Raw genomic sequence first — 26,382 nt, 5'->3', positions numbered from 1 at the left:
AGTTCCCTCACTGTAGCTTTGGATAGTGATTGAAAGAGGATGCAGCCAAAGTGGGTTCCAGGGAAGAAGCGAAAGTGAAAGATGGAAAAGAGTCCTCCGGGCTCCCGGGCTCCCGAGGTGGGGGTGGGAAGAGTAGTCTGGGGAAGGAGGGAGGTTTTTAGAAAGCCAGGCCGGCAGAGACCCTGTGACCCAGGCTTTCATTTCTCCCAAGCACCCCACAGCACCATGTGACCCAGCCTGGCCAAAGAAAGGGGAAGCGAGGAGAGCCCAGAATTTCTCAAGAAGCACAAAGCTGGTCGAGGCGGCTGGAGGCCGAGCAGGGAGCCAGAGCCAGAGGGGGCCAAGGAGGAGGGGAGGCAGGGGGGGAGGGGGCAAGGAGGAGGTGGAGGAGACAGCAAGGCCGGTGGGGGCAGAGCGAGCCCTGTGGGAGGGCCCCCTCCCCCAGAGGACACGCCAGGTGTCACAGGGGGAAGGGACGACAATTCAGACGGGGCGACCGACTGGGAGACCCACAGGAGAGGAGGAGGAGGGGCGGAGAAGTGGGGCGAAAAGGGGTCGGCAGGGGGGCCTGAGGGGTCGAGAGGAGGGGGAAAAAGAGCCGCGGGAGGAAGGAGGGAGAGTCAGGGGTGGGTGGAGGGGACAGGGGGAGAGTTGAGGGTCAGGGACAGGGAGGCAGAGACCGGGTAGCCGCAGAGGCGGCAAGGGGAAAACCAGGCAGAGGGGTCAGGGAGACAGAGGGGGAGAGGGGGTGAGCCACAGCGGGTGAGAAGGGAGGGCCGCCCGTTCGGGGGCCGCAGGTGGAGGATGCCCGCGCCGCGCGCCCGGGAGGAGCGCCGGCCGCTGCTGGCGCGCAGGCCGCGGGGGCCCCGACGGTGGCGGCGGACGGCGGCGGCCGCGGTGCTGCTGGTGGAGGCGCTGGAGCGCGCCGCCTTCTTCGGCGTCTCGGCCAACCTCGTGCTCTACCTCAACAGCGCCCGCTTCCACTGGGACGGGCAGCAGGCGTCCCGCGCGGCGCTCGTCTTCCTGGGCGCGTCCTACCTGCTGGCGCCCGTGGGCGGCTGGCTGGCCGACGCCTACCTGGGCCGCCACCGCGCCATCGCGCTCAGCCTGCTGCTCTACCTGTCCGCCTCCAGCCTGCTGGCCGCCACCGCCTTCCTCGACGGCCGCCGCTCCTTCTGCGGGGAGGTGCCCGAGTCGCCGCTGGGGCCCGCCTGCCTGTCGCCGGACTGCCCGCGCGCCTCGCCCGCCCTGTACTGCGCGCCCACGCTCTACTCGGGGCTGCTGCTGCTCGCCCTGGCCGCCAGCTCCATCCGGAGCAACCTCACCTCCTTCGGGGCCGACCAGGTGAGTGGCGGCGGGCGGAGGCCCAGGCGACGCGCGGGGCCCGCGGGGTTCGTGGCGGCTGAGACCGGGAGCCAGGGGAGACCTCGGGCAAACCACTTCCCCACTCTGCGCCCGGTTTCCTTATTCGAAAGAAGAGGGGCGGGGGGAGCCAACTCTAACAGTCACGATGGCGATAACCATAGCGGGTAGTTGCTTCTCTCCACGAGCCACCTTCACTGTTGTAACTCCTTTAATTCTCTTAACTATCCCGGAGGTAGGTGGTATTATTGTGTCCATTTTACAGGTGAGGACACTGAGGTTTGGGGATATTGATCAACCTGTCCAAGGTCACACAGAGAGCAGATCAAAGAGTGGGAAGCTGGACTTCAGGCCCCACCATGAGCCCCATATTTTTTTTAAGTTTATTTATTTATTTGAGGGGCGGGGGGAAGGGCAAAGAGAGAGAGAGAGAGAGAGAGAATCCCAAGTGGGCTCTGTGCTGTCAGCGCAGCCTCCGTTATGGGGCTCGAACCTACGAAGCTGTGAGATCATGACCTGAACAGAAACCAAGAGTGGGAGGCTTAACAGACGGAGCCACCCAGGCGCCCCCATAAGCCCCATCTTTATGTGTTATGGGGGGGGGGGGGGTTAGGGAAGGAGAAAGCCTCTACCTCACCAGCAGTGCAAAGGTTGGTTCAAGCCAGTTTGTCCAGATCCCAGCTCTGCTACTCACTACCCAGGAGCATTGGGGCAAATATTTTAACTGATGAGTGTTTCTCTGTATGCTTTTGGACAGAGCATGGCACATAGGAGAAATTCAGTAAATATTTACTAAACAAATGAGTAAATGCCTAACCACGTGGCTATGTTTTCATAGCTTTCCTCAGTAGGATGTTAGACAATAATTTTAAGTAATATGTAATATGATTAAACCAGCTATGGTGTTAGTGAGCCAAATCGAGGCAGAACTGCATGCAGAATGTGATTATAGCCCGGAGGGCAGCCTTCCAGCCCTTCCATAGGAAAAAAGACCAGGAATCAGCTAAAACGGGAAACGGGAAAAAAAACTGTAGCAGTGATCAGGCCACTGGGCTAATTGTACTTTTCCCTCATTGTCTCTGTTTTTCAAATGTTCTTTCGTTGTATGTATTCACCACCATAAAGGGTGACATTTTAAAAAGAATCATTGCATCCAGCTGGCATCCACAGTTCCAGTGTCCTTGCCAAGGACTTCCTCATCCGGCCTGTTTGGATTCTTTGGTGACGGGGAACTCAGTGCCCCCTGGGCAGCCTGTCCAGTCCTTGGATGCTGTCGACCTGCCTTCAGACTAGGAGATCCCCAACATCGACCAATAGGAATCCCTCTTCTTCCCTTCGTTGTACTCTTTCACTGACATCCGGTATACTGCCAGGGGCCCTTAATCTGTGCCCTTGACCTCACTGACCTCCAGAGAGCCTCAGCCATCCAGTGCCCCCGTCTCTCCTTCCACCTGGTGGCAGAACTCCAGTGACATCAACAGTGATAACTGCTCTCCCACATTCTCCTGTTTTCTGAGCTTGGCCTTTGGGTGGGGCAAAGCTAGACTGGAAGGCTGCCCCCTGGGGTCCGAACCTGACGTAGGACAGGCTGGAAACACTGAAATGGTTTCAGGCAGGGGTGGACCTCACTGGATTTGAGTTCTTTAAAAATGTCTCTGGCTGCGGTGGAGAGTGGATGGGGGTGACAGGAGTAGGTACATCAGAGCGGTAAGGGGCTGCTGCAGAATTTAGGGGGGGCGGTCAGATGAAGGATGTGTGGGTGGGAAAAGTTGGCACCATCTGGCAGACAGCCGTACCCAGGAGCTGCGGTTTGAACACCCTTGCTGATTTCAGAAAGGGCCATCCATCATTCTTGACAAAGTGCTCATTTTGGGAGAGCTCATTTATATCCTGAATGGGCTGCTGGTCTTCCCCTTAGAGTTGCAATTGTCGTATTCATTTACTTCCAATGACTAAATGGAAGTGGCTGCACGTAATAGGACTTATTTAATTTTCTGCTTGAAAGTCGACAGCAAAAATTCTCGTTGAGTGGACAGGCCCCTCCTTCTCCATTGCCGAGAGGACCCCTCAGAACCTCCGAGGGGATGCATCCGTATGGACTCTAATTTTATATTTGGAAAAGGAGCAAAATACATACTTTTTCCTCCCATGCAGTTACAGAAAGTAAAGCTTGACAAAAAGGAGAGCTTTTTTTTGGGTTTTGAGATGTGGCGGTTTGTTGAAAGGGCGACGGGTGTAATGTGCACAGAATCACCTAGAGAACTGACCTCTAGTCCTCACTGCCTTTTAGAAATGCAGACGCCTGGTTCCTGCCCCAGATCTACAGAGTCAGAACTGGGACCGGGGTCTGGGAGAGGTGGGATCAGTCAGTGCAGCTGACCCGAGCCAGCAGACCAGAAGGGGGCCTGGGGCCTGACTGTTGCAGATTGATCCAAATCCTGGGTAAAGATTTTCAGTCCTTCTGCCCTTGCTGGGGGGCCTGGTTTTTTTTTTTTTTTTTTTTTTTGTTTGTTTGTTTTGTTTTTTTCTCACCAGGCCAGAACCCTCTCTTGGGGCTGTGTCCAAGCCTACCTCTGTTTTCGCTGATATGCCAACCTTGTTTGACTGCCCGTATATCAGAGGGAGCGAGTCGAGGGGAAGGGATGGGCCAGAATAGAAAACTCTGCATCTCCAAGTTGCAGAGGAGATTCTCAATTAGACTTTTAACTGTTTTTTCAGTAAGACGCGTACATCATATTTAATAATGCGGAACAGACCTGATCTTTATTGGCCTTCTTCCGATTACAAAGGTGATGCGTATAAAGGTTGTTCAGTCAAAGACAAAGGGAGAAATCAACCGGAAACGAGCAAAGTGGCATCAGACATCTGTTGTGTGCACTACTTGGTGAACATAAAAAGGCGCCGTGAGCCGTGAGCATGAAAAAACAGCTGTGCCAAATGTCCTGGTCATTAACAAGTGACTCCCAAGGGAAAGGTTTATTCATTCAATGCATAGATATTTATTGAGTGTCTAGTTAGTGATCTGGGGGTAGGAAAGTGCTGGAATGTTCACCCACTGACCCAGGAAGTGCCTGTGGGAAAGGGGGCGCAGGCACATCGTAGCGGGGTGCCCCTGGACCTCCTGGGCCCTTACCCTCACGCCTGCCCAGCAGGTGATGGATCTTGGCCGCCATGCCAGTCGCCGCTTCTTCAACTGGCTTTATTGGAGTATCAACGTGGGTGCCGTACTGTCGCTGCTGGTGGTGGCCTTTATCCAACAGAACGTCAACTTCCTGCTGGGCTACGGCATTACCGTGGGCTGCGTGGGCCTGGCCTTCTTCATCTTCCTCTTTGCCTCCCCCATCTTCGTCACCAAGCCCCCCACAGGCAGCCAAGTGTCCTCCATGCTTAAACTTGCTCTCCAAAACTGCTGTCCCCGGCTGTGGCACCGACACTCCACCAGGTGAGGACAGGGCTCGTGGCGAAGGGGGCCGCAGAGCCTGGGGAAGGGCGGTGCTTCTCCTGGGTCCAGTTGGAAGAACATTCCGCTCCACCTCCCGCGGTAACCCTTTATGACAACCTGCTCTCCGGGGACCAGAGCTGCCCACTGTGACGGAGGTCAAGGTGCTGGGTGGTGATACTGCAGTGGGTGAACTGTAGAAAGTGAGAGGATGTTAATGGTCCTGACGGTGACGGTGCCTGTGAAGGTAGAGGTGGCGGTGTTTGTTAGCGAATCAGTGGCGACCGACCGTGGCAGTGGAGGCGGTGATGACGGAGATAGTACCAGCAAAGGCTGTTGGGATACAACACCACCCTGGCATTAGGTATAAGAACGTCTAAGAAGTCAGCCAAACTTGCTCCTACTCCACTAGCCGGCATCCCAAGGAGGGAGGTTCTTGATCTTGCAAATGCACGATGCCTTCCTTTTGCTCTTCTCCTTCCTAAGTTAATTGGCTGCTTACACCAAGCTGACTTGGAGACCTTGGAGCCAGTTACAGATCCTGTTGGTAGGATCGAGGCGGGAAAGGTGCGGAACATGTTTTTCCAAGCTGGTGCATTGCTGCGGGGTTTTGTTTTAAAATTAAAAAAAAAATTTAACGTTTATTTTATTTATTTTAGAAAGGAGGGGTGGGGCAGAGAGAGAGGGAGGCACAGAATCCGAAGCAGGCTCCAGGCTCTGAGGTGTCAGTACAGACATGGGGCCTCACGCCTGTGGCTGGAGCTTGCCACAACAAGGTGTCTGGGTTGCCAGAGGAGGGAGCTTTCCAAGAGAGAATGTTCCAGAGGGAAGGAAGCAGAAGCTGTTGGTCCTTCAGGAGGCTTGAAATCCCAGAGCATCACTTCTGCTCATTCCTTTGGTCAGCAAGCTACGTGGCTGGCCCAGATTCAAGGGCAGGGGAACTAATCACCCATTAGTGGAAGAGTGTCATCACATACTGGGAGGGGAGAAGGTGATGGTGACCCTTCTTTGGAAATGACCACACTGGTGTTATCCCTTTTGGCATCTCAAAGGCTCAGATCTTGCGGTTCGTGGGTTCGAGTCCTGTGTCAGGCTCTGTGCTGACAGCTCAGAGCCTGACCCGGCTTCGGGTTCTCTGTCTCCCTCTCTCTTTGCCCCTCCCCCCCCAAATAAATAAGCATTAAGGAAAAGTTTTAATTTTCAAAGGATGCGGCAAAGGGCAAAGGTCATAGCAGTGGTTGATCTATCCTGTTTCCCCGATCACTTCCCTTGCACCCCTACCTCTCTGCTCCCTCCCTCCTCATCCGGTAGGGAGAGGGCTGTAATGTTGCCTGTGGAGGAGTCTGGACTTGGAGACAGCAAGCAGGGGGTTTTGGGGGGCGTATCAAACCTGGGCCAGCCTCTCTGAGTCAGGCTTGGACAGGGACTTCCCTGCTTCCCACTGAAAACTGATGCTGCGAGCCAAAAATCCCCCAAGGCTCCGCTCGCCACAGTCACTGGTCTACTTTCTCCGGGACCACGGGGCCACAGCTCGGGTGGGATGGGTCTTGATCAGCCACCTGCGCGAGAGAGGAGGTAATAGGGAGGACGGTGACTGGGAGTGTAGCGAGCACTGTGAGAGGCTGGCTCTGGGGGGCGATCGTCTCCCTAACGACGATAACGGTGAGGATGCTGAGGCTGGGGAAGGTGGTGCTCCTGGTGGAGGGAGGAGGTGGGTCATTTTGGAGGTGATGGCTATGGTCACTGGTGAGAGGGGAGCAAGATTAAATTAGGGGCTGGTGATGGCCGTGGCGGTGGTGATGACGGCTGCTATTTTATTTTTTGCCGTGGCCCCACAGAGACTCTCAAGGCACCCAAACGCTGCCTGCACAGAGGTCTCCCCAGCCCGGCCCCACCCCACAAGAGGACATGGCCAACTTCCAGGTTCTGGTGAAGATCTTGCCCGTCATGGTGACCCTGGTGCCCTACTGGATGGTGTACTTCCAGGTGAGCGTCCTGACCTTTCGTCCTGGCGACACTGGCTCCCCAGTCGCCCGACTGGGCTCGGCTCTCATGGAGCATGTGAAAAGGGGGTCAGGGGTTCACAGAGTGAACTGGGGCTATGTGGGGCCTGGCGCAAAGCCATCTGGATAATTTTTAAATGTTTATTTTTGAGAGAGAGAGAGAGAGAGGCAGAGAGAGAGGTGGGGACAGAGGATCCGAAGTGGGCTCTGTGCTGACAGCAGAGAACCTGATGTGGGGCTCGAACTCACAAACCACAAGATCATGACCTGGGCCGAAGTCAGATGCTCAACCGACTGAACCGCCCAGGTGCCCCCCCACCCCCCGGGCCCACCATCCTGATAATTAATAGCATGAGGAACTCTGGAGACAGGTCTGAGGCCCCATGACGTGAATGTCACCCCCATCTGTCTGGGCCTCATGTATAAAACAGGTGGCTTTGAGGCTGTAACAGCTCTACGGCATTCAGATTCTCGGCCGTGGCATCTGAGGCCCAGAGAAGGTGTGCCCGTTGCTCAATGCCTCCCGGCCAGCTAGGGGCAAAGGTTGAATACATGGCAGCAGTGATCCCCCACCCCAGTGGTCTCACAACCATCTGCAGAGCTTTAAAAAAACGGATTCCATGTCCTACCCCAGACCCCTGAAAGAGAACCTCTGGGGGAAGTCTCTAGAATAAGAAACTGATGCTGGTACTCAACCAGGTTAGAGAGCTACTACTCCCCACCATTTCCTGAGGGGAAGGTTAGCAGTGTGTGTGTGTGTGTGTGTGTGTGTGTGTGCGTGTGTGTGCGCACAGGGTGGACAGCAGCCTACCCCAGCCTCTACCCTCCAGACCACAAGGTCATCGCCTTCCATATCCCCTTCGTAAGAAGCTTATTTCGAGTTACAGAAGATGGGGGCTGTGCAGGGCCAGCCTGCTACTTGGGGGTGGCACAGGGAAGGTGTCCATGATGGGACAGGACATGGGGTGCAGGTGCCCGTGGCTGACTGTCAGTCATACTGGTTGTCAGAATATTGACATCCTACATACCACCAGGTAAATAGCCGCGGTCCTGAGCGACCCAAGTGCCCTCCCCTGCCCCTCCTGTGGGATTGTGTGTTATACAATCCCCTGTGTTATACGGCAACCAAAGGGGTGATACCTGGGGGTATCAGTGGGCGGTGGGCCCCCCCCGGGAGCCTGCTCCTGCACCCGTGTCCAGTGCCATTCTGGTGGGTTCGTGCCTATGCGGCGTCTGTGCTGTGTCAGCCTGTGGGACTCAGCCTGGCCTCGGTGTCAAATGCGAGCTCCCCGCGGGGACAGCCATGTCATTATCTTCCCTACGTCAACAACCACTTATCCACGCCCGCTCTGTGCCAGGCCCTGGAGACACAAATGTGAGTCGGACCAGCTGTGCCCAGGCTCTGGGACAAGGCTGCACACGCAACGCACAGGCCTGGGAGCAGAGCGCAGGAAGGCAGGAAGCTCCCCTACGGGGCCTGGCTCCCCGAGGAGGAAGGAGGGGAGGGAGATCAGCTCCCCGCTCCCCTCCCCCCAACCCAGGCTGGGGGAGGGGACCGCGGGGAGCTCGGCTGCAGAATGGCCCTCTGGGAGCTGGGAGTCCCCCGGCCTGAAGGTGAGGCCTCCACCTCTCTTGGCAGATGCAGTCCACGTATGTCCTGCAAGGTCTTCACCTCCACATCCCGAACATTTTCCCTGAGTACCCATCCAACAGTTCCGTGGCTCTGAGAGCCGAGGGCAGCAGCTACAAGGTAAGAGACCACGTGGGCGTCCAGCCCCCCACTTCAGGCCCCGCTGGGTGCCTCCTCCGAGAAGAGAAGGAAACGAAGCAGCTTCCACACCCAGGGTGCAGGGAGGGGGTCCTCAGGGAACGGGAAAAGCGCCTGGGGGATGGGTAAAGCTTTGCCCCAGCCCAGGCATCCTGCCAAGATGCTCAACTGCTCGGAAGAATTCAGGCCAGCTTTGCTCCCACCCGTCTCCGCCAGGCCCTCAGATAGACGCGCCGGGGACCCTCAGTTCTATCCTGAGTCCCCTCACTCTCGGGGACCCCCGGATGCCCAGATGTCTGCCTTCTACCGGGACTTTCCAAACCAGTTCTTTGGCATCCCAAAGACTCATCAAAGGTCCTAGGAACTGGCAGCTAAATGACATTGGCCGCTATACCTTTGTTCCCTGCCCAGGGAAGACATCACTGATGAACCTTGACATGTTTTCGTGCTGGGCCCAAGAGTGTACCCGGCAGCCGCTCCCCATTGGTAGACTTAGAGGAACCCATCTGCCCTCCCTGATCTAACCCCATCAGCGACTTCCACAGCTGAGGAATGTGCATTTCAGAGAGGGGAGAGGGCCGACCCTGGCCCACCCAGGGACAGTCTGGAGGCCAGTTCTCCCAACTCCGGCCCAGAGCCCTTTCTGCTCCGCTAGCCTGCCTTGCTTGGCTCCCTCTCGCCCAGATCCCGGAAGCCTGGCTCCTCCTGGCCAACGTCGTGGTGGTGCTGATCCTGGTGCCCGTGAAGGATCATTTGCTCGACCCTTTACTGCTGCGTTGCAAGCTGTTGCCCTCGGCCCTGCGGAAGATGGCACTGGGGATGTTCTTTGGTTTCGCCTCCGTGGTTGTGGCAGGTGAGTGGAGGGACTCTGGGAGGGAAGCTGGCCCTTGTCTGGGGTCGGGGGAGGCTGGCTCCATTTCGGGCTCATGCTGGAGCCGTGGGCCCGGGGCCGAGAACACCTTCCCGCCACGGATGCCACCTTGGCTTCCCAGAGGGCGTGAGCTGAAGGGGACCCTCCTCCTCCAGTCCAGCCTCCCCCCGTCCTGACGAGTGAAGAAACTCAGGCCAAGAGAGGGAATAAGGTGTTCAGTGGGGTGGAAGTTCCCTAAAGCCAGGGTTCTTTCTTTCTTTTTCATTTGGTGCCCATGGGCACCCAGTCAATGGGCTCGATGAATGTTTCAGACACTCAGCCACTTAAAAAAAAAAAAGAAAGAATTTATCATTTATTCTCTTCTTGCCTCCAGTTCTAAAGGATTTGCAGCCATTTATAAAATGGTCAAGAAGCCTTTCGTGCTACTGCACAAACCTGAATCCTTTTCAACGTTTTTTTTTTATTTTTATTTTTTTTGGGACAGAGAGAGACAGACAAAGCATGAACGGGGGAGGGGCAGAGAGAGGGAGACACAGAATCGGAAACAGGCTCCAGGCTCCGAGCCATCAGCCCAGAGCCCGACGCGGGGCTCGAACTCACGGACCGTGAGATGGTGACCTGGCTGAAGTCGGACGCCTAACCGACTGCGCCACCCAGGCGCCCCACCTGAATCCTTTTCAATTAGAAACTGAATGGTTCTGAAGTCACTTAGCGTCTGTGAGTGCCATCTTCTCAATGGGGATACAGTGGGGATTCAGCCCTGGTGCAGGACCGGGCCTCCGCCCTCACGGAATGTAGTCTAGCAGGAGTGTTCTGGGGATTCAAGAAAGCCCGTAAAACCCTCAGTACTGTGCCTGGATCACAGGTAGGAGGCAGGGGGGGAATTCAAGCTCGATAAACAGTATTGTGTTAACAAGGATGAAAACCAAACCACGTTTCTTTTCGGTGCTTTAATGCACCGTGCTTTAATGCACCCTGTCCTGTTTCATCGTCAAAGCAACCCCGGGAATTTTGTTCTCACTCCTTGCACGTGAGCGCTGGGTCTCAGAGAGCTTACCCAGTGGTTTACCCAAGGTCACACAGCTAGCCAGCGTGGCAGGGCCAGGATTGGAACCCGAGTCACCCAACACCACATCCAGCGTTCGTTCCACTACAGCACAGCTGCCTCCTAAGCAGAGAAGGGGAAGGAGAGAAAATGAAGCTTTGCAAGCCAGGTTAGAAAACCATTCTGTAACACTTGATCCTGCAAGTGGACACAAGTCGTGTGGTCGCACGGAAACGGGGCCAGCAGCGAAATCAGACACACCGGGGCTCTCAAATCCAGCCCCAGCCACTCATTAGCTGCGTAACTGTGGGCCGGGTGCTTAACCTCCTTTTGTTTTTAATTTTATTTTTTATTTAATTAATTTTATTTTATCTCATATGCAAGACTGCATATTATTTTTTTTAATACGAAATTTATTGTCAAATCGGTTTCCATACAACCCCCAGGGCTCATCCCAACGGGTGCCCTCCTCAATGCCCATCACCCACCCTCCCCTCCCTCCCACCCCCCCATCAACCCTCAGTTTATTCTCAGTGTTTAAGCATCTCTTATGCTTTGCCTCCTTCCCTCTCTGTAACATTTTTCCCCCTCGTTCTCCTCACCCCCGGGTCTTCTGTTGAGTTTCTCAGGATCCACATATGAGTGAAAACGTATGGTATCTGTCTTTCTCTGCCTGACTTATTTCACTTAGCATAATACTCTCCGGTTCCATCCGTGTTGCTACAAAAGGCCAGATTTCACTTTCTCATTGCCAAGTAGTATACCATCGTATATATAAACCAAACTTCTTTATCCATTTGTCAGTTGATGGACATTTAGGCTCTTTCCATGAATTGGCTATTGTTGAGAGTGCTGCTATAAACGTTGGGGTACAAGTGCCCCTATGCATTAGCACTCCTGTATCCCTCGGGTAAATTCCTAGCAGTGCTATTGCTGGGTCATAGGGTGGATCTATTTTTAATTTTTTGAGGAACCTCCACGCTGTTTTCCACAGCGGCTGCACCAGTTTGCATTCCCACCAACAGGGCAAGAGGGTTCCTGTTTCCCCACATCCTCTCCAGCATCTTTGGTCTCCTGATTTGTTCATTTTAGCCACTCCGATCAGGGTGAGGTGATATCTCAGTGTGGTTTTGATTTGTATTTCCCCGATGAGGAGTGACGTTGAGCATCGTTTCATGTGCCTGTTGGCCATCTGGATGTCTTCTTTAGAAAAGTGTCTATTCATGACTTCTGCCCATTTCTTCACTGGATTATGCCTAGCACATAACAGGCTCTCAATTAATGCAAGTTGTCCCTGTGAATGACTACAAAACCTCGTCTGAGCTTCCTAGCAGCCAAGGCAAAAATCAAAGGGTTGAAACTCAGATCTGGGACCTCCACCCTGCCCCCGGGCCAGTATCCTCTTCCTTACCTGCTGCTCAGTCTTCGGCTACCTAGTGAATACCTACTACATGCCAAGCTCTGCCATGGGCTAAGCTGCCCACAGTGGGCCTGACTCCAGTCCCCCTCTTCCCCCCACTCCAGGAGGCCTAGAGATGGAGCGTTTACAGTACATCCATCGGAACGAGACGGTGTCCCAGCAGATCGGGAAGAATGTGTACTATGCAGCACCTCTGTCCATCTGGTGGCAGGTCCCTCAGTACCTGCTCATCGGGATCAGTGAGATTTTTGCCAGTATCCCAGGTACGCTGGACCCCTCCCCCTGCTCTCGCACCAGTGATGGGCTCTGCCTGGTGCCACCTCGAGCCAAGTCAGCGGCCTCACGGCCACAGCTTCTCGGGTTCGTGCGGGTGGAGGAAGGCCAGGTTCCCTAAGTGGGGCTGCCTTCACCCAGTGGGGACTTCCCAGCACCTGGTTTGTGCCGGGCACCGTGATGGGCACTGCAGATTTGGAGGGGATTAAGACGCTCCCGTAAGGACTTCCCACACAGTCCCTGGTGCCGTGTTCCTCATCCCCCGGGTCTGTGCATTTGCTGTTCCCTCTGCCTCAGGTTCACAGTGAACAACCATTTCCCCTTCCCTTCTGAGCCTAAATGCCAGTTTCTCCGTATGGCCTTTTCCGAGGCCCCCCAGGCAGAGGGAGTCGTTCTCTCCTCCTGTTGCCAATGTCTGTCCCGGCACATGGGGTGCTGCGATGTCAGAAAGGCAGCACGTGTTTGTCTCCCCGGCCGGGCTGTGAGCCAGAGCCGTAGGGTGGGCGTGGGCTCTTCACTCCGCCAGGGAGCAGCTTACTCAGCTGCCGGCCAGGGCTAGGCTCGGGGAGGGGACTCAGAATTGGGAGGCATCACCCAGACGGTAAACCCAGTGGAGGACTGTGGAAGGGACTCTAGGGTGTTGGGAAAGCCCGGGGACGAGGTGGGGAGGAGGCAGGTGGGCAGCGGGGGCAGGACTCAGCAGGTGGCAGGAAGGAGGTCACAGGCAGGGGAACAGCATTGGCAAAGAGCTGAGCTTTGTGGGGAGTGTCCGGAAGGCTGGGAGGTGCAGGGCCAAACCTGGATGTTGAAGTTTCTCCTGGGGGCCATAGTCTCACACACACACCCCCAGTGTAGGAGACTTTTGCAGGGAAAGGATCCCACTTAGACGTGTTTTAGACCCATCTGAGTGTGTGAGGAGGAAGACAGGAGGCAGGGGAGTTTAAGAGGCAAATGCAGAGGCTGGGCAGGAAATAACCATGTCTGCAGTTTGGTCCAGGGCAGAGGGAAGAGGAGGAGGGGAGACAGAGCAATGTGGGGGCGTCCAGGTGGAGGGGAACAGACGAGCAGGGCGGAGGCAAGGGGTCGGTCGTGCAGGGGTGTCGTCCTAGCCACGTAGTGGGCGGTCCTGCCAGGGAGGCCAGGGTGGGGGCTTGTTGAGTGTGGGCTGGGGGCCTCGGACCCCGTCTCTGCCTCTCCACCGGCCTGATCCCACCCCCCTCCCTCTGCAGGCCTGGAGTTTGCCTACTCGGAGGCTCCTCGCTCCATGCAGGGTGCCATCATGGGCATCTTCTTCTGCCTGTCAGGAGTGGGCTCACTCTTGGGCTCCAGCCTCGTGGCACTCCTGTCACTGCCAGGGGGCTGGCTGTACTGCCCCAAGGACTTCGGTGAGTGTGGGGCCCTCCCTGGGGGTGGGAGGCTCAGAAGGGTCGTGGCAGCTGCTAAGTGACTTGACCCCGGACAGAATGAAAACTCGCAGGCTGGACTCGGGAGAACCGGGTTCTAGCCCAGACTTGGCCAGTCGCCCACAATGTGGCTTCCCCACGTTGGGCCTCAGTTTCCCTAACTGTCAAAAAGGAACCCCGTGTACTCAGCGGGCCTCCACGGCTCCTTCCTGCATCTGGAAGTCTGTCATTCTGGCTGAAGGGCCACCTTTCCCTTTCCCTGTTGCGTTGGTGTTTTAAGCCCCGTAAAGAATAGCTGGCGACCAGGGAGTTACAGAAGCCACAGGCAACAGGCCAGATGCTAGAGGGCTGTCTGCCCGCCCACTGCCCGCACCTTCTCAGCGGCCAGTCCCAGGGGAGCCCTGCCCGACCCAACCCAAATGCCAACCCCTCCTTTTCCCCAGGGAACATCAACAATTGCCGAATGGACCTCTACTTTTTCCTCCTGGCCAGCATTCAGGCCGCCACGGCCCTCCTGTTTATCTGGATCGCTGGTCGCTACGAGAGGGCAGCTCAGGGCCCAATCTCTCAAAGCTGTCCCAGCAGGGATAGGGGCTGAGCACGCCGCCCCCCTCCCCCCACCCCCGGACCCCTCGCTTCTCTCCCCAGGACACAGACAGCAGCAGTCCCAGGTGGGGGTTCCTTGAGTTTATTCTGTACCCGACATTAGGATGAAATGGTTCCCATAAATAAGGGGCATAAGCCCTTCCTCACGAGCATGGTCCATGATGGGGGGGGGGGGCAGGGGGCAGGGCAGAGGGGGCCTGGGTGGGAGTCCATTCGAGTGACCAGGCGGGGGACTTGGATCAGCGAGCACCAGAGGGTGGGCAGGAGGCTGCCGGGGCTGGCGGCCGATGGTGCCGGGCCGGGCAGGCCGGGCAGGCGGGGAGGGGGTCAGGAGCTGCCCCGGATCCTCTCCATGTAGCTGCGCAGCTCCTCGGGGTCCTTCAGTCCCATGTCCTCACATACCCAGCGGATGTCCTCCTCGCCGGCCACCAGGATGGACTGCACGGCAGGGGCCCCCACGGGCTCCTCAGGCGGCTGGGCTGGGGGGGCTGGTGCAAACGTCACAAACTCCACGCGCTTCCGCCGCCCCCCGGCTTCCTTCCGGGCCAGGGTGCTCGGGGAGCCGGCGGTGCCCCCGGGGGGGGCCTGGGCCGGGGTCAGGGCCTCCCCTCCTCCCCCACTCTCGCAGGGGCAGCCCCCCTCCCCCTCGGGCAGGCCGGGGGGCTGCCGGTCCAGCTGGCGGCTCAGTTCCTCCTGGTCAGTGCCCAGCCAGACCCAGTTGTGGGGCTGGGGGGAGGCGGGGTCAGTGGCGCCGTCGGGGGGCTCCTTGCGCTGGTAGCGCAGCACGAAAACCACACCGTTGACCAGGAAGAGGAGGATGGCCAGACAGAAGATGCCCAGCAGAGCGTACATGCCCAGCTCTAGGTCAGTGACCCGCTGAGGGGCGGGGACCATCTCCTCCGCCTCCTCCTCCGCCTCCTCCCCCCACCCCCCTCCGGCCTCCTCCTCTGCCGGCTCAAACTTGCCCCTCACGCGCCCCCTGTCCCCGACACCGCCCGCCTCCCATCGTTCACGGCCCGTGCTGGCCTCCGTGGCTGGAGAGCTCCGGGCAGGGCTGGATGGGAGGGCGGGGGCCAGGGTGGGAGCAGGGGGCAGCCCCAGCCGGGCGGTGCCAGAGGCCAGCGGCACACGGTGGCGGCCCCGGCGGCAGGGCTCCGGCGGGTGCAGAGCCACGTGCAGGGGCAGCCCCTCGGCACCCGCCCCACTCACCGCCACCCCGAGCAGGGCGCCCCGCTCCTCGGCTGGCAGGATGGCACCGGGCTCCTCGGCCGAGACAGACAGTCCCAGGTCATGGTGGCCGTAGAGCTCAGCGGGGGCCAGGGTGCGGTCAGAGAAGGACAGCCAAAGGGAGAGGGCCACCTCCTGTGCGGCACACGGACACAGGCAGAGACATGCGAGGGCACACACGCATGCACACAGAGACCACTCCCACAGAGACAGGCCACACGGAGGAGAGATCAGAGAGGAAACAGACACAGGCAAATGGACAAAACACAGGGAGAGAGGGGACGTGCGTCAATCACCTGTCTGCCACTCAGCCCTGGGGTCTGAGTCATCGGGAGGGTCCTCAGAGCCATCTAATCAACCTCCCACTGCCACACTCCAGCCAGCCACTGCTTGGTCACCTCCAGCTGCAGAGAGCTCACTACCTTATAGGGCAGTCAGACCTCATTCTGAAAATGCTAAGGTGAGGGGTCCAGGTACCTCCCACCCCCCTGTCATTAGCCCCCATCTGGAGACGTTGACCTCATCCCCCTGACCCCCAGCTGTCACCTGCTTTGGGGCGGGAAAGGCTGACTGTGCCCAGCACGTGGCTGTGACCTCCCCGGGGTGGGCAGTGCCTCGGCTCAGGGCCAGTGAGATGCCCATCACCGGCTGCACCCGCAGCTCCAACACCGAGACCTTGTCATCCGTCACGGCCAATGCCTGCTCCCCCAGGATGGAGTCAGACAGTGGGGAACGCACCTGAGGGCGAGAGGGAGCTACAAGTTGTGGGGGGTGGTAGGTACACAGACAGGTCTGAGTCAACGGGAGGGTCCTCCCTGGGCCCTCCGCCCTGGGCCCAGCATCTACACGGGCTGCTTTTCCCCACCCTTTGCACTCCATATGCCCTATACATACCTGGACCCCAATCCCATGCCCAGGGACAGTTTCCTCCTCTCTCAAGACCTGGCCCCCACATACCCACCCCTAGCCCTTCATTCTTGGAGGATATCCCCCATTACAGGGCCACCCTATTCTCCCCCAGCCCCCAATCCCACTGGGCTCATACCTGCCCATGAACACTCCCGGGGGGCACCTCCACCCTTGCCAGGGGGTCTGCTCACCTCGATGGAGGTGACACCGGGCTCCCGGCCCACCAGGACGCGTCCGCCCTCCAGTGAGGCTACACGCGGGTCCTGCACGCGCGCGTGCGGCGCCACAAGGTGGGACACGTCCAGCAGCCAATCGGGGCCCAGCAGGTAGGTGAGGCGGCGGCCGCCGCCGTCCAGCGGATGGGCCGCAAAGGGGACAAGGAAGCGCACGCCTGCGCGCTGGTACTGCAGGCGGCAGCCTCGGGCGCGCCGCTCTGCCTCCTCTGCAACGGCGGGAGCTTCGGGCTCCGGCACCCTGTGGGGAGGGGAGGGCCCGGGGGCGGGGCGTCAGCTCGGGCTCCGCCCCCAGCCTCTGAGGGCCCCGCCCACTGGAGAGCAAGAGAGGGAGAGAGCGACACACACACACACACACACACACACACACTGGTGGCACCATTCTTCGAGCACAGCCACACTTCTCCCCGCTGGCAAGGCGCCACAACCCCGTTCCTAACTGGTGCCTGTGCCTGTCCATCAAGCCACTCTTGCCCTCTTGCTCCTAACTGGAACTCTTGGCTCCTGGGGAGGCGAGGAGGAGCCTCACCTTTGGCTCTGGCGGGACTCTCAGTATTCACTGAGCTAGGGGCCATCTCAGGCTTTGAGGACACAACAGTGAACGGGCTAGACAAAAACCTTTGCCTTCAAGTCTTAATCGCGGGGAGGAGCGTGAAGGGGGTGGACAGACCACAAACAGATGAACGAGGTTCTACAGTCATTAGAAAGTGATAAATCCTTCAGAGAAGTGAGGCGTGGAAGAGGGAGAGGGAGGCAAGGAGGGTGGAGGTCTGCAACTACAAATGAAGTGGTCAGAGGCTGGGTGGGGAAAGGCGGGTGGGTAGGAGGAACCGGAAGCAACCGGGTAGTTTTTTAGACAGCCCCCCCCCCCCCCCGGTGTGTGGGACCAAGGCCACATTCCCTACAACCTCTCTCGGTCCCAGAGCGACTTCGCCAAGGCCTCCACTCACCCTTCGGCTGGGCCGGGGACCCTCCAGCCTCGGACCTGCTCCAGGGTGGTGTCGGTCAGCTCGATGCGCAGGGGCAGCAGCGGGGCCCATACTGTCAGCCGCAGCGAGGCCCGCAGCCGGCGCCACCAGAAGTCCACCCGCACCCCGCGAGCGCCTTGGCTCTCTTTGCCAGCCACAAACACAGCGTCGCAGGTCTCGGACACCTACGGGAGGGCAGGAACTGGGCTAAGTCGTGGGAGACAGGTGTGGACCACAGAGGGCTGCCCTGACCCCTCGCCGTGAGAAGGGGCAAGGCTGAAATTCGTGGTGCATGTCACTGGCATGTTTTAAGATTACCAAGATTTCGCCATGCAGTCAAGATCCGCTCTGGAGGAACCAGCCATCCCCCAAGTTCACCCCGGGGGTTCAGCTGGGGAAACTGGCTATCCGCATATAACAAAGTCTTTCTCCTGGCCGAGGAGCATTGGAGCCCACAGATTTGGCTCCTCATTAGTGCTGGCCTCTGGCTTTCCTGCTGGAGCCACCTGGCAACCCACCACAGGAAGGAAGGCAGAGAGCCAGGCCAGACCTACCCACCCCAGAGCCCTCAGGAAGGAACCGCACACAGGGCCAAAGCGGCGTCATAAATGGCAAGACACCTTTTCCAGGCAGGCAGCAAGGAGTTAGGAAACACGGGCTCTGGGCTTCTCCTCTTTGAACTTCAAAGTGTGGAAAGTCGCCCTCCCCTTTTTGTCTTTTTACCTCATGGATTGTTACCAGGCTCTAATAATTATCACTGATGCTTTTAATTCTTGCAACAGAATAACATATTCCTGTTTTAACTCTTAGAAAACCGAGGCTCAGAGAGGTTAAGAGACTTGTCCACGATCACACAGCTAACCGATCACACAGCTAACTGATAACAAAAATGGCTTTCAAACTAAAATCTGTCGATCTCAAGGTATATACTCTTTAAGTGGGCTTTATGTAGAACGCGGCTAAAATTCACAAACCTGGGATCGAGAGTCGTGTGTTCTACTGACTGAGCCAGCCAGGCGCCCCCAAAGTGCTCGGAGCTATCCCAGCTCAGTTCATCTGTCAGCGCAGTAATGAACGTGAAGGTGCCTAAGCTGGGGCTGCTGGGGTTACATAGCTCCCACCTGACTGTGCACAGAGGCGGTGGGAACAAAAGAAGTTGAATCTGGGGTTCCCCCGCTGAGGTTTCTGGTGTCAGTAAGAAACTTCTCTCGGGGACCCGAGTGGGGAAGGCATAGGTCCATCACTGGGCACACTCACACGGGGTCGGCGTGTGCCACTCACCTGCAGGACCTGTGTGTTGGCCGACTCGCAGCCGATGTGCTCGGTCACCTCCACCAGGGCACCCCCACCGTCCACAGTGACGAGGCGCACAGGCACACGCTGCGGCTCTCCGGTCAATGGAGCCGTGTTCACCAGCTCCTCAGCCTGGGGGTGCGGGAGGAGCTTAGCCCCAGCCTCTTTGCCTCACTTGGCCGCGGGCCTGGCCAAGCACAGGTGGGGGACTCCTTACCTTGGCCAGTGGGACAAGGGCTCTTATGTCCCGCTCCGACACCAGGATCTCCCACACCATTTTGTCCTTCTCTGCTTCGGGGGCCTGGCCTGGGTACTCCAGCTGCCATGTGACAGGGCGAGTGACCGCCACACCCCCACTAGTGCCATTCTCCACCAGAAAGTCCACCGACAGGAACTCGGATAGTTCAAGGGGGCTGCTGGCCAGAAGAGGGGGGGAGGGAGGGAGGGAGGGAGAGAGAGAGAGAGAGAGAGAGAGAGAGAGAGACTGAGTGCTTGCTAGTGGCCACAGGCTATTGTAAGCACTTGCTATATTCATGACGTGGGTCCTAAGACAATCCCCGATTTACAGATGAGAAAACTTAAGTACAGAAGTTCTAGAACTTGCCCAAAGTCACAGAGTGAAAGGCGGCAGGGCTGGGATTAAACTCAAGCATCCTGGCTCCAGGGCCCAAGCTCTTACATGCTCTTGGCTTCTGGAAGGTCCGTGTAATCACTTCACCACCCCCCTGGAAAGCTTGCTTGCTCTCCTGCCTTCCTGGGCCCTCTCCACTCAGACTTCTGCTTTCCATGGCCATTCAGGTGGCAACAGCACCTGTGTCAATTTCTACCAAGCAGGAAGAGTCACTTTGAAGCCCCAGGACCGGCACTCGACCCCCTGAATAATAACCCTCACAGCTTCCTTCGATCAAACACTTGCTGGGGCGCCTGGGTGGCTCAGTCGGTTGGGCACCTGACTTCAGCTCAGGTCATGATCTCACGGTTCGTGAGCTTGAGCCCTGCGTGGGGCTCTCTGCTGTCCGCACAGTGCCCACTTCAGATCCTCTGTTCCCCTCTCTCTCTGCCCCTCCCAGCTTGTGCTCTCTCAAAAATAAAGAACACATTAAAAAAACAGACAAAAAAACCACTTGCTGGATGCTTGCCATAGAGGATCTTGTTTCATGTTCACAAACCCTGAGGGATGCATTATTAGCCCCATTTTGCAGGTGAGGAACCTGAGGCTTGGGGGGGGGGGGGGCGGTGGTAAAGGCGGAAGTGAACTGGCTTGCCCGTGATCATTCACCCAAAAGTGTCAGAACCAGGACTCAAACAGGCCTCGGCCCAGGCTCAGAGAGTAAATCAGAGATCATGTTAACCACAGCTGAGCTTTTTTGGAACTATCAATGGGCCAGAAAAAGGGCCCCACTTGGTGGTTGCGGGAGGCAGGGTAGGGGCTGTGAGGGCTGGAACTGAGTGGCCGGGATAGGCTGGCATCACGTGACTAAGACTCACGGACACTCACTGCAGGTAGCTGCAGCTAGACACGGATACGTAGGAGCTCGACGGATGACTGTCTGCTTTGTGCTGCCTCCTTGAAGGAGTCTGTTCTGTGCTTGCTCCCGTGGGGCTACGGAGGCGGCGTGGCAGCCCCCTTCCCTTGGGCCCCAGAAACCCGCTCACTCCTTCCCCTGCTCCTCTGGGGAGGGAGTTGCCCACCTGGAGTCTGGCCCCGTGGGCCCGGCACGGTGGCAGGTGATGAGAGTCGTGTGGTGCTTGGAGGCCTTGAAGCGGTCCAGCTTGGCAGTCCACAGGCTGGGCTGGGCGGGGCGGGCAGCCGTCACGTGCAGCCCCTTCTTCACCTTGATCCTGGGGAGAGGACGCAGGCCCAGTGTGTCGAGGCGGGTGCCAGACTATGGACTGAACGAGGAGCAACTCAAGGGGCTCCAGGCACCGGCCTCCTGTCTGGCCTCCCTGACTCCCGTCGGAACCTCCTGCTCACCATCCTCCCATCCACAAGGACCCCATCTCGATGCGCGTCATGCCACACAGCTCTCCCCAGCACCCAAAGACCCGCTGCCCCCAGCGTCAAGTCTAATCCCGGCATCGAGACCCTCCAGGATCTGCTCTGGTTTCGTCTTGGCCTGTAACATCTCTGTCACCCTGCCCCAGCTACACCGAAAGTTCTTCCCCCCCCCACAGCCCATTTATGCCCGAGTCTTTGCTCAGGCGGTGCGTTCAGCCTTCTACCTCTGCTCGTTCTTCAAGCCTCCAGCAACTCGAATAGTTTCCTTTAGGAAGCTCTTCCGGGGGCAGGATGGATTTCTCCCTTGCTCCGCCCCTAATGCAGGCCCCCACCGTGCCTTGTGCCTCCACCAGAGCATATCCCCCAGCGCATGCCGTACAGCTCCCTTCCCTACCCGTTGGTCCCCTTAGTGCCAGGTGGGGACCGGGCCTTGCTACTCTCTGTAGCTCCAGAGTGGAGACACAGGGCTTGCATATTTTAAGTGTCTACGAAAGATCTAACGAGTGTGCAAGTGAGCACAGGACAGTGTGACAGACGGGGACGGGACAGGCACTTGGGAGACGCACAGGGACAGGACACACACAAACCCAAATATGAGAGAGAGGCACGTCATACTCTGCAAATCCTCATCAGTGGAATTGGGGTGGGGGGGGCTACTTTGGGGAACTTCCTGTAGAAGGGGACACAAAAAGGAGAGCCTTTCTGTGGGGGAGGAGCAGGCTCTGTCCAAAGGTGAGGGGCAGGCAGGAGAACATGCAGATGAATGTGACTGGGGCAAACATCCCATTAGAGCATTAACCACCCCCAGGCACCGCACTTTCCAGTTTCCAAGTCGTTTCCTGTTTTCCCCTCCCTAAAGCCCTCACAGCTGCCCTGTGAAGAAGGCATCGTCAGCCCCACTGGACAAGGAGTCTCAAGGAGGTGACAGGGGAAGGGGAGCTTCCTATTCTGACTCCAAGTTCAGGGCTGTGCCCGCTGCTGGGTCCTGCCTGCTGCCAGGACAATCACGGCTCTTGGCCTGGAGGGGTTTTGGTGGGCTCGTGATTGCAGAGATCAAGGGTTCCAGTAAGGACCCCAGAAGGAGAAGGCACCTGCCCTGTCTTCCTGCAGAGGCCCCTGCCTCCAGCCCACCCCAGGAGCCCCTTTCTCACCGCAGGGTCAGGACACTGGCTGTGAAGTTGTGCCGGAGCAGGAGGGTGGCACTGAAGAGCTGGCCGGGCCGGACGGGCACGTCGGGCACCCGCAGAGTCACCGCCTCATCCAGGGGCACCTCCTGGTACCGCGGGGGGTCCGCGGGGCGCAGCTCCACGCTGCCCACTGGAAGAGCCTGCTCCCTGGTGTCCTCCTCCCCGCCGGGGCCACAGCCCCCAGAGCCCTCAGCTGCGGGCTCCAGTGTGTAGGCCAGCTCGGCCCGCGTGCTGGAGCCCTGGGAGAACCAGTGGGAGGGAAACTCCAGCTCCACCACGCAGGCGCCTAGGGATGGCTGCAAACACACAACAGCCAACGGTTGGCATGGTGGGGGCGGGGGGGGGTGGCGAGTCCCAGCATCCACGATAGGAGATGCAGAGCTGGAGGGGGTCCTCCTGCTGCAGGACCAGCAGCGGCCACAGTGACACAGCCAACCAGTCACGTGATTGGGGCCAGGTCTCGGAACTCATCCAAGAGCCAAGCTTCTGCCTGTGGGAACAGCCTCATTCCAAAGCGAGCCAATCCCAATGCCTCCCCCCTAATTACGCCCTGGGACCACCCTGACTACACCCCAGCCTTCTAAGAATCCCAAAGCCCTCAAAATACCTCTTTCCAGTGGATCCCTGTGCTAGACCCCCAAAACAGTGGAAGTTGCCATTATAAAAGTGATATTAACAACAGTGTGAACGCTTGCTGGGTGATCACGCTGTGCCAGGCGCTGGCGCTGGGCTAAAAGCTACTCTTGCGTTCATTTCATTCATTCTTTATTCCAGCTCCACACGAGGTAGGCATCGTTATTACTCCATTTTATAGACGGGGAAGCTGAGTCCCAAGAAAATTAAGTTACTTGCCCAAAGGCATCACCAACGGACTGACTTCCTTAAGGGTCCCTAAACCACCCTCTCAAAGGGTCCCTATGAAAGCTAGCAGAGCAGGAAGGGAGTCAGGTGGTCTGTGACTCCCACACCAGCCGGGGGTGGTAAGCCCTCTCTTCCTTACCCCAGGGCCGTCCTCTGGTCGGCACAGCAGGCCGGGCCAGCTTAGGCAGGGCCCGCCCACTCACCTGGAAGTGGCAGGCTCGGTGAGCAGTGCCTGCAGGGTGAATGGCGTGGAGCCGGGCACAGGGCAGGCTGCCAGGCCCCGGCGGCCAATCCTGCCCTTTGAGGTGGAAGAGGACGCGGGCGTGGGGCTCTGCTGGGGTCACAGCCGCTTCCACTGACACAGCCCGCACATCCCACGGCACTGGCCGTTGGTGGGGCTCAGTGACCCGTGGAGGGACCACCTGGAGGGAGAATAAGGGTGTTCGACAAAGCAGGGGGTTGAGGGAAGCAAGATCTGGAAAGATGGGATGCCAGGCCTCCAGCCCCAGCTTGGCAGGAGAGGGCATTTGCAGGCCTCTGGATGATGGGGAGCACAGCTGGGGCTGGGGGGATTCCGGAGCCACATACAGCAGCCCTCAGCTCTGAATCCTTTTAGCCGGGGAGTCCCTGGTGCCGTCTCCTTACCTGCTGCGTTTCAAAGGGCGGGTAGGAGGCCCGGAGAAGTGGCTGGGCCCTGGGCCACGGCTGCAGGAGCAGGAAGGTCTCAGATCTGGAGCCCAGAGAGGAGTTGGCAGGTGGATAGCGGTCCACCTGCTGCACCCGGAAGTGCTCAGGGGCATCAAGGAGCTCTAGGGCTGCAGGCAGGTAGACAGGATCCAAGGGGTCCTGTTCACAGTCCACTGAGGAAGAAGGGATAGGGATGGTGACAGCTCCAGAGCTGGCAGGGCTGAACTGAGCTCCGTTCTGGGGCACAGTTGTCCCATTTCACAGATGAGGAAACGGGGGGCTCAAAGAACCTCACACAGGTAGCACGTGACAGGGCCAGGATTTGAAGGTATATCCCAGACAGGATGCCAGCTTCCAAACCATTCCTCCTTCTACCTTCCATAGACTCAGACCTTCCTCCCTTGAGCAGAACCTTCTCAGCATTTCACCCTCATTCCTGCCCTCTTACCTACTTGCCTCTGATATCGAGGCATCTGTAGGGTACAGTTCTCCCTAGACAGAGCCTGCGCAGTAAAAGGTGGTGACAAGGTGGGCTTTGTAGAAGCAGAGATGCTGTCTGTCCCTGAGCCCTTGGCCAGACTTGTCTGGGCATCCACCCAGCCTTCCCCTCCATCATCACCATGGCAACCCTGCACGGGTTGCCTCTGTACCCAGTACTGGGTACTGGAGTGCCAAAGTGGGATTGGGGCGGGGGCAGGGGGCCCATGAGCCTGGGGAGAGAGTCAAAATATTCAGTGACTAGAGGGGCAAAGGACCCCGGAGACCATACTGGGTTTGTACCGACTATTAGTCAGCCCCAATAAGAATAAATATTTTTGTACACTAAACTACATGCAGACTACTATTTAAAACGTTTTACGTATATTAACTCTTCAGTTTGTGTACTAACTCTGAGACCCAAGCCCTGTCACTATTATTTCCACGTTACGGGTGTGGAAGATGAGGCTGAGGTCGAGGGACTTGCCTTGGGGTCACCCGGCTGGAGACAGGTGTTGCCGGGAGTCAGAGCTCAGGCATTACACCCAGAGGGATACTTCACCTCCGCTCCCTGTGCTGCTTGCAAGGGTGACCACTGCCGGCTGTGCTCCCTGGACTGTGGGTCTCTCCCTCCTCCCTTAGAGTCCGGGGTGAATGTTGCCTCCTCCTTCAAGGAAGCCCTTCTTGATTGCGGGACCTCTCACCAGTACCCTCAGTCTTTCCCCGGCTAGTCGCCTCATCTGAATTAGTTGTCTTCCTGTCTATTCACAGGGGGACTTGTTCTACTCATTCCAGAATCCCCCAAGCTGGGCAGCTCTCCCTGGAGATGATGCTCTGGGAGCCTGGAGGACTGCGTGTACATCTTAATTCTGACTCCGTGAAGCTTGGGTCCATCGTTTAACATCTCAGAGCCTGAGTTTCCTCACCTGTAGAATGAGCATTTAGTGACACCGTGAAGAGGGGAGGGCTTTGTAAAGTGCGGAGTGCTGTCTGGGGGGAGAGGGGTTATTGCTACTGAATAATGGATGTGACAAGGCCTTCCTCATCTCTTAGAAGGGGTTATTAGGGCTCCTGCTGGGTCCCCTGGGGAGGGGAGCAGGTGGCTGAAAGCAGCCCCGGAGCCAGCTTCCTCGGTGCCCCATCCTGGGCTTGAAAGATGGTTTCAACCTCTCTCAAGACCCTCCCCACCAAGAAGCGTGTGTCTGAGAGGCTCCAGCCGTCCTGCCCCCAAGTGTAACAGGTAAGTGACTAGGGCTTCCCGGGGGGGGCAGCCCCTGACCTCCGGTCCTCCTCCTATTTCACTGCCAGGATAATTATAAGATGCTATGTGGCCTGACTCCCACGGACTTCCAGCACCCAGAGCTCAGCTCTCACGGGGAGGGTGAGGGGGGTAGTGAATGCCTCACTATCCCTCCCCCACCTCCACTCTTCTGTGGTGTCATCCACCTAGCAGCCACAGCCCTGCCAAGGGCAGTCTGACCCCCCACCCCCACCCCCCACCCCAGGCACAGGAGAGTCGCTGCTCCTTCCTCCAGTGATAGGGATCGCGGCAGGATTCAGGAAGGCACGGATGGGGCAATCCCTGGAGACTCCAAGGTCAGCTTGCTCTTTGGGGCAAGGGGAGGGCGGCTGCGCACCTCGCAGGTCCCAGGCATAGGGGCTGCTCCCCGTTCCCGTGGGGGCTGGGTTGGTGGTGGGGGGAGGAGGGTAGGAGCCACTGGGGTGCAGCCGTGGGCACCGCAGATTAGGGAGCCGGCGCGCCTGGGTCAGGGGCAGCCGGGTTAAAAGCCCGGGCGGCAGGGGAGCTCGCGGAAGGTGCGGGGACCCGGCGGAGGTGGGAGGGCTGGCGGTGAGCGCCCGGGGCCCGGCCGATCCTGGGTCAGGAAGAGTTGCCGGGTTCCGCGAGTGCGGGAAGCCACAGAGGAGCGCGGCTGGGGGGCAAGATCCTGGGGGTGAGACCTCCAGCCCTCAGGGCACAATGTGGGGCGACCCGGCTCGGGGCTCAGTCCGGGAACCCGCAGCTCCGGGCTCTCCGCGTCCCCTCCAGCCCGGCCCCGGCCGCCCCTCGCCCCGCCCCTCCCCTCCCGCTGACCTCTCACGACGTCCAGGGCCAGGGCCACCAGGAGGCAGAGCCAGGGGCCGCCGGGCCCCCGGGGAGCAGCTGCCGCGCGCCCCGCCATCCCGGCGCACATCCGTCCCGTGGAGGGCGGGCACTAGGCGGGCGGCTCAGGTGGCCCCCGCCCGCCCGGCATCTCCCGCGCCCGCTCCGCGCCGCCCGGACCCGGCCGGCTGGGTCCCCGCCGCCGCCCGCCCGGCCGCCCGCCCGCGGCCGCAGCTCCCAGACAATGGAG

The 26,382-nt window shown here is 58.5% G+C and overlaps 2 protein-coding genes across 4 annotated transcripts; one reads left to right on the top strand and one right to left on the bottom strand.

The window, feature by feature from the left end:
- The first annotated feature begins 673 nt into the window (after nucleotides 1-673).
- SLC15A3 (solute carrier family 15 member 3) lies at nucleotides 674-14,339 on the top strand. 2 transcript variants are annotated; one of them, XM_058689190.1, is made up of 8 exons: nucleotides 674-1,344; nucleotides 4,515-4,804; nucleotides 6,640-6,787; nucleotides 8,444-8,554; nucleotides 9,257-9,425; nucleotides 12,013-12,171; nucleotides 13,411-13,566; nucleotides 14,028-14,339. In XM_058689190.1, the coding sequence occupies exons 1-8, from the start codon at nucleotides 805-807 to the stop codon at nucleotides 14,180-14,182; spliced, it is 1,728 nt and encodes a 575-aa protein (XP_058545173.1). In that variant the 5' UTR covers nucleotides 674-804; the 3' UTR covers nucleotides 14,183-14,339. The 2 variants fall into 2 exon arrangements, with proteins under 2 accessions (XP_058545173.1, XP_058545172.1); XM_058689189.1 differs by having other exon boundaries at nucleotides 4,512-4,804.
- On the bottom strand, nucleotides 14,257-26,382 carry TMEM132A (transmembrane protein 132A). 2 transcript variants are annotated; one of them, XM_058689187.1, is made up of 11 exons: nucleotides 26,124-26,382; nucleotides 23,513-23,727; nucleotides 23,071-23,289; nucleotides 21,971-22,302; nucleotides 20,513-20,662; nucleotides 19,038-19,236; nucleotides 18,809-18,952; nucleotides 17,510-17,712; nucleotides 16,518-16,800; nucleotides 15,964-16,155; nucleotides 14,257-15,552 (listed from the first exon to the last, which is right to left on the bottom strand). In XM_058689187.1, the coding sequence occupies exons 1-11, from the start codon at nucleotides 26,221-26,223 to the stop codon at nucleotides 14,518-14,520; spliced, it is 3,072 nt and encodes a 1,023-aa protein (XP_058545170.1). In that variant the 5' UTR covers nucleotides 26,224-26,382; the 3' UTR covers nucleotides 14,257-14,517. The 2 variants fall into 2 exon arrangements, with proteins under 2 accessions (XP_058545170.1, XP_058545171.1); XM_058689188.1 differs by having other exon boundaries at nucleotides 19,038-19,233; nucleotides 26,124-26,381.

This window comes from Neofelis nebulosa, chromosome 10 (assembly GCF_028018385.1).
Source record: "Neofelis nebulosa isolate mNeoNeb1 chromosome 10, mNeoNeb1.pri, whole genome shotgun sequence".
In the NCBI taxonomy this organism is placed as follows: domain Eukaryota; kingdom Metazoa; phylum Chordata; class Mammalia; order Carnivora; family Felidae; genus Neofelis; species Neofelis nebulosa.
Note: the sequence above shows the minus strand (reverse complement) of the source record. Positions and strands in the feature narration are given on the sequence as shown.

Coding starts and splice junctions, on each gene's coding strand:
- SLC15A3 (XM_058689189.1), top strand. CDS start 805: ATGCCCGCGCCGCGCGCCCGGGAGGAGCGCCGGCCGCTGCTGGCGCGC. Junction 12,172..13,410: donor GATTTTTGCCAGTATCCCAG/GTACGCTGGACC, acceptor CTCCCTCTGCAG/GCCTGGAGTTTGCCTACTCG. Junction 13,567..14,027: donor GTACTGCCCCAAGGACTTCG/GTGAGTGTGGGG, acceptor CCTTTTCCCCAG/GGAACATCAACAATTGCCGA.
- TMEM132A (XM_058689187.1), bottom strand. CDS start 26,223: ATGTGCGCCGGGATGGCGGGGCGCGCGGCAGCTGCTCCCCGGGGGCCC. Junction 16,801..17,509: donor GTCCCCGGCCCAGCCGAAGG/GTGAGTGGAGGC, acceptor CCCTCCCCACAG/GGTGCCGGAGCCCGAAGCTC. Junction 16,156..16,517: donor CCGGTGTCACCTCCATCGAG/GTGAGCAGACCC, acceptor TCTCGCCCTCAG/GTGCGTTCCCCACTGTCTGA.